General features: G+C 48.3%; 1 protein-coding gene across 1 annotated transcript; it reads right to left on the bottom strand.

Moving 5' to 3' along the window:
• Positions 1–947: 947 nt before the first annotated feature.
• Positions 948–4498, bottom strand: LOC113088630 (uncharacterized). The gene has a single exon (XM_026255785.1). It carries the CDS (start codon positions 4480–4482, stop codon positions 1282–1284), a length of 3201 nt encoding a protein of 1066 aa, XP_026111570.1. The 5' UTR covers positions 4483–4498; the 3' UTR covers positions 948–1281.
• Between the last annotated feature and the right edge of the window lie 2234 nt (positions 4499–6732).

The raw sequence follows: 6732 nt of genomic DNA, 5'->3' as shown, positions 1-6732 counted from the left end.
GCAAATCTTGCCAAACTGAAACAAGCTTATGTCTTATGAATACAAATGTTTTCTGCAATGCTGTAAGACAGTTTTAATGTGTTAGAAGTTATATACACAAAAACTAATGTTAGGACTGCAATGATCAAGATTGTCAGTTTACAGCTTTCTGAGTCCAGTAATGTTGAAATAGTGTTTCTGTCAAATGAAGTGAAATCAAGCCCAAATCTGCTCAAAAGCTTTTCTCACTATTAGAGAAAGCTGTTTCATTCAATATTCAGTGCAAATCTTGCCAAACTGAAACAAGCTTATGCCTTATGAAGTACAATGTTTTCTGCAATGCTGTAAGACAGTTTTTAATGTGTTAGAAGTTATATGCACAAAAACTTATGTTAGGACTTCAATGATCAAGATTGTCAGTTTACAGCTTTCTGAGTCCAGTAATGCTGAAATAGTGTTTCTGTTGAAATTGAAGTGAAATCAAGCCCAAATCTGCTCAAAAGCTTTTCTCTCTATTAGATAAAGCTGTTTCATTCAGTATTCAGTGCAAATCTTGCCAAACTGAAACAAGCTTATGTCTTATGAAGTACAATGTTTTCTGGCAATGCTGTAAGGACAGTTTTTAATGTGTTAGAAGTTAATATGCGACAAAAACTTATGTTAGGACTGCAATGATCAAGATTGTCAGTTTACAGCTTTCTGAGTCCAGTAATGCTGAAATAGTGTTTCTGTTGAAATGAAGTGAAATCAAGCCCAAATCTGCTCAAAAAGCTTTCTCTCTATTAGATAAAGCTGTTTCATTCAGTATTCAGTGCAAATCTTGCCAAACTGAAACAAGCTTATGTTTATGAAGTACATGTTTTTCTGCAATGCTGTAAGACAGTTTTAATGTGTATAGAATTTATATGCACAAAACGTCTCGGTTACGTCTGTAACCTCGGTTCCCCGAGAAGGGAACGAGACGATGCGTCGATAACGCTTTGGGAACGCATTCTGCGTGAGTGCGTCTGAAGCATCCATGTCAACTAGTCCAATGGCGAGAGTGAGCGTCAGGAGTGACGTCACGACCAGGAATTGATAAAAACCCCAACCGGAGCAACCGGTGTTAGCTTCGACAGTGCCGAAGCAAGTCGATCACAGGAACGAAGGAAGTATGGCAGGGAGACGCATCGTCTCGTTCCCTTCTCGGGGAACCGAGGTTACAGACGTAACCGAGACGTTCCCCATCGAGGGAGAGACGATGCGTCGATAACGCTTTGGGAACGAGAATACCCAAACCGCCATATTACAAGTGCCTGAGTGTCAGACAGAAAACCCAACGCCTCTAGAATTAAAAACCTGAGACCCGGGAGTAGCGTCCAGGTCTAGGCTATAAAACCTGACGAATGTGAGTGGCGAGGACCAGCCTGCCGCATCACAAACATCCTGAAGAGAGGCCCCAGATAATAAGGCTCTAGAGGCCACCATACTCCTAGTAGAATGAGCTCTGACCCCCAAAGGGCACGGTAGGTCAGAAGACTCATAGGCAAGAAGGATAGCCCCAACTATCCACTTACTAAGTGTCTGTTTAGTGGCAGGAAGACCTATCTTAGGTGACCCGAAACAAACAAACAGCTGATCGGATTTCCGAAAAGAAGAAGTCCGATGAACGTAAGTGTCCAATGCTCGCACCGGGCACAAGAGGTTAGACTTTTCCTGGTCCGACGATGCAAACGGGGGAGGACAGAAAGCCTGCAGAACAATAGGTCTCGGAACAACGGTCGGTACCTTAGGGACGTATCCCTGCTTCGGGTAGAGAAATGCTTTGACCATCCCAGGTGCAAATTCAAGGCAGGTGGGAGAAACCGAGAGAGCCTGAAGGTCTCCGACTCTTTTAAGGGACGAAATAGCAAGGAGAAAAGTAGTCTTAAACGAAAGAAACTTCTCAGAGACCGAATCTAGGGGCTCAAACGGAGCCCTAGAAAGGCCTTCTAAAACTATAGCCAGGTCCCAGGCCGGCACTCTAGAACGAGTTGCAGGTCTCAGCCTCAAGGTGCCACGAAGGAAACGAGAGATAAGAGGGTCTCGACCCAGAGATGCACCACCCACTTGGGCGTGGAAAGCCGAGATGGCCGCCACGTAAACTTTTAAGGTGGATGGACATAGACCAGAAGCGAAGCGGTCTTGTAAAAACTCAAGAACTGAGCCAACAGAGCAGTGGACGAGGTCACACTGATGTTGGTAACACCAAGAAGAAAAAACATTCCATTTGAGTCTATAAAGTTTCCTCGTAGCTGGAGCTCTGGAGCTAAGAATGGTCTCCACAACCTCAGTTGAGAGACCACTCTCTATGAGTTGCGCCCCCTCAGAGGCCACACCCAAAGCTTCCAAATCTCTGGCCGGGGGTGAAATATAGTGCCCCCGGCCTGAGATAGAAGGTCTTTCCTGATCGGGATCTCCAAGGGAGAACCGTCGAGGAGATGAATCAGGTCCGCAAACCAGATTCGACTCGGCCAGTGTGGAGCTACGAGAAGTAGACTTACTCCGTCCTGGCGGACTCTCTCCAGAACTCCTGGGAGCAGAGCAACAGGGGGAAAGGCGTACAGACGTAGCCTCGGCCACTTCTGTACCATAGCGTCCAACCCCAGGGGGGCTGGATGAGTAAGGGAGAACCATAGTGGACAGTGCGTCGTGTACTGAGAAGCGAACAGATCCACTTCTGCTTGGCCATAACATTCCCATATGAGCTCCACCACCTCCGGGTGAAGCCTCCATTCCCCTGGCCTCAGCACCTGCCTCGACAGGGTGTCTGCTCCAATATTCTGAGTCCCTGGTATATACATCGCCCTCAGAGAGCGTAATTTCCCCAGAGACCACAGGAGGATCTGGTGCGCTAATTTGCAGAGTGGGCGCGAGCGCAGACCCCCCTGACGGTTGATGTAAGAGACCACCGATGTATTGTCTGTGCGGACCAGCACATGATGGTCCCTCAGGTCTGGCAGGAAGTGCCTCAAAGCTTTGAAGACAGCCATCATCTCCAGGCAGTTGATGTGCCAAGAGTGATGATGGCTCTCCCACAGACCCTGAGCTGAGCGGCCTTCCATTACCGCTCCCCAGCCGGTAAGGGAAGCATCTGTCGAGATGGTAACCCGATGACAAAGAGCTCCCAATACCGGACCCTGGGACAGGAACCAGTGTTCTCTCCATATGACCAAGGCGCGGAGACACCGCCGCGTGATCTTGATCGTACGAAGTGGGTTTCCCCTCGGGGAGAACCCTCTGGTCCTGAGCCACCACTGTAAAGGTCTCATGCCCAGCAGGCCAAAGGGGATCACATTGGACGCTGCTGCCATGAGACCCAACAATCTCTCGAACTGTTTTACAGTGCGTGACTGGCCTAGCTTTAGCTCCGAAGTGGCTGCGAGGATGTTGGCTACACGAGCGGGCGAAAGAGAGGCTCGCATCGTGACCGAATCCCATACCACCCCAAGAAAAGTGGTCCTCTGTAATGGAGATAGCACACTCTTCTTGGTATTGAGCCTCAAACCCAACTTTTGCATATGAGCGAGGACGACATCTCGATGCCGAACCGCCAACTGTTCTGATTCTGCTAAAATCAACCAGTCGTCCAGGTAATTCAGAATACGTATGCCCTGCAGCCTGAGCGGGGCCAGAGCTGCATCTACGCATTTCGTGAATGTGCGGGGTGAGAGAGCTAGACCGAAGGGAAGTACCCGATACTGGTATTCTTTGCCCCCGAAAGAAAACCTTAGGAACTTCCTGTGCTGAGGGAGGATGGAGATATGGAAGTACGCATCTTTTAGGTCTATTGTGACGAACCAGTCCTCGGATCTGATTTGAGTCACGATCTGTTTGAGTGTCAGCATCTTGAATTTTAATTTCTGAACTGTACGATTCAACAGACGAAGATCTAAAATGGGACGCAGCCCTCCATCCTTTTTTGGAACAATGAAATAACGGCTGTAAAAACCCGATGCCCTGTCGGGAGGATACACCTGCTCTATAGCATTTTTCGCTAAAAGAGATTTCACTTCTTGCTCCATGACCAGAGCCTGCTCGGGATGCACTACTGTGAGCAACACCCCGTTGTAGCGTGGGGGACGAGAACCGAACTGGATTCTGTAGCCCTTCTCTACTATCTGCAGGACCCATTGAGATATATTCGGCAGACTTTTCCATTCTGTCAGACATTCTACTAAGGGAACCAGCCTCTCGAGGCTGGCCTCTGGTGTAATTAGAACAGCTAGTTCGGGGACCTGAAGCCGAAGCGCAGGAACCACCCGAGCTAACTGCTCTTGGACCCCCCTCAGAGGGAGCGAGCCTGACGCAGCGTCTGGGAGACACAGCGCCAGAGACCCGCTGGAGACCGCTGCGCCCCGAGGCACCAAGGGTGGCGGGGTTGGCAGGACGGCCCCGTGAGAGCACCGAGACCGGACGGGCACCGTATACTGAGGTGTACACCGCACTGTCTCGATTGGGGCTGCCCTCACAGGTCTGACCCATTTGGCGTCAGGACCTTTTCTTCTGAGCCGAAGCTTTCTTAGCGAGAAGAACGGTCCTCAGATCCGGCTTCTGCTTAGATTGCTTTGGCTGTGAGTGCTGGCTCGGTCCCCGTGATTTTTGAGGAGGAGCGCGAGACGCAACACTCTCTTTTTGAAAAACACGATATGAGGAGCATGATGGCTGGGGCTGCCTTGCACGCCCAGCAGCATCAGGATTAGAACGGCGAGGGAGAAAACTTTTAAAAGCTTCAGATTGCTTTTTATTTTCTTGAAATCTTTCAACCACTTCATTCACAGCATCACCAAACAGACCTTCATGAGAAATGGGAGCGTCTAAAAGAAAAGATCTATCTTTATCTTTAATATCTGAAAGATTAAGCCAAAGGTGTCTTTCTGTAGAAACCAAAGCAGCCATAGATCTACCAATAGCACGTGCTGTTTCTTTAGTCGCCCTGAGAGATAAATCCGTAGCCCGACGAAGTTCGCGAATTTCGTCACGGCTGACTCCCTCACTGTTATCTAACTCCCCCAGCAGCTCAGCCTGATAAGCCTGAAGCAAAGCCATCGAGTGAAGGCAAGCTCCAGCCTGACCTGCTGCTGTGTAAGCTTTACCCACTAAATTAGATGTGATCTTTAAAGGCTTCGTGGGCAAAGTCGGGTTCTTAATAGATGACGCTGAACCAGGGGAAAGATAGCTCGCGAGCGTCTGCTCCGCCCGGGGCATCGCTTCATAACCATTTTCTTTCAGCCCTCTTATATCAGAATAAATGCGCACTTGAGGGCTGAAAAGACGTGATGAATATGGCTTATTCCACGATCTAGACAGCTCACTGTGAAGATCAGGAAAAAAAGGGAGACCCCGTGATGTAGGCGATGTTTTAGAAGACAGAAAACGCTCGTCTAATTTGCTTTTAGGACGAGCGCTCTGTTTATCAGATGGCCAAGATATATGTAATTTATCTACAGCTCGTGTTAATACATCAACCAACTCCTCATATGCTGGGGAAAGAGATGGCGAATCCTCTTCCCCCCTGATTGTGTCACCTTCACTGCCCGTTACATCTAACTCCTCGGAGCTAGAGCAACGAAGCAATGGGCTCTCCCCCCGGGCGGAAGAAGCCGCGGGGCGGGCTTCCGACACCGGAGTTTGAGCTATGGATCTCCCAGGTAAGGGAGGAGAAAGAGCCCTCGGACCCGTCTCCAACCCCGCTGAGAGATCCATTTGCGAACCCCAGGAATGCACTCTCCGCTCTGCCTCGGCAGAAGCGGGTCCTGCACCCTGAGGAGCGCGAGGCTCGCCGCTCTTCTCATCAAAGAGTGACAAGCGGGAGCGGAGCATGCGAAGCGAAAGCTTCTCACAATGCGGGCAATCAGTCTCCTCGAAGGCTGATAACGCATGCTCCACTCCCAAACAAACTACACAAAGCTCGTGTGTATCCCCACCCGTTAAATAACGCGGGCAGGGAGAAGCACACGGTTTGAATAGTTGCTTAGCCATAGTATATAAACTTTGCACAAGACAACAGTAAATATGACAGACAGGTTTGACACAGATCGCTTGCTGAGGCACAGAAAGCTAACACCGGTTGCTCCGGTTGGGGTTTTTATCAATTCCTGGTCGTGACGTCACTCCTGACGCTCACTCTCGCCATTGGACTAGTTGACATGGATGCTTCAGACGCACTCACGCAGAATGCGTTCCCAAAGCGTTATCGACGCATCGTCTCTCCCTCGATGGGGAACTAATGTTAGGACTTCAATGATCAAGATTGTCAGTTTACAGCTTTCTGAGTCCAGTAATGCTGAAATAGTGTTTCTGTTCAAATGAAGTGAAATCAAGCCCAAATCTGCTCAAAAGCTTTTCTCTCTATTAGAGAAAGCTGTTTCATTCAATATTCAGTGCAAATCTTGCCAAACTGAAACAAGCTTATGCCTTATGAAGTACAATGTTTTCTGCAATGCTGTAAGACAGTTTTTAATGTGTTAGAAGTTATATGCACAAAAACTTATGTTAGGACTTCAATGATCAAGATTGTCAGTTTACAGCTTTCTGAGTCCAGTAATGCTGAAATAGTGTTTCTGTTGAAATGAAGTGAAATCAAGCCCAAATCTGCTCAAAAGCTTTTCTCTCTATTAGATAAAGCTGTTTCATTCAGTATTCAGTTCAAATCTTGCCAAACTGAAACAAGCTTATGTCTTATGAAGTACAATGTTTTCTGCAATGCTGTAAGACAGTTTTTAATGTGTTAGA

The sequence above is a fragment of the Carassius auratus genome, unplaced genomic scaffold (genome assembly GCF_003368295.1).
Source record: "Carassius auratus strain Wakin unplaced genomic scaffold, ASM336829v1 scaf_tig00046624, whole genome shotgun sequence".
NCBI lineage: Eukaryota > Metazoa > Chordata > Actinopteri > Cypriniformes > Cyprinidae > Carassius > Carassius auratus.
Note: the sequence above shows the minus strand (reverse complement) of the source record. Positions and strands in the feature narration are given on the sequence as shown.

Bases quoted from the DNA above. Each gene is read 5' to 3' on its own strand.
- LOC113088630 (XM_026255785.1), bottom strand. From the start codon at position 4,482: ATGGGTCAGACCTGTGAGGGCAGCCCCAATCGAGACAGTGCGGTGTAC.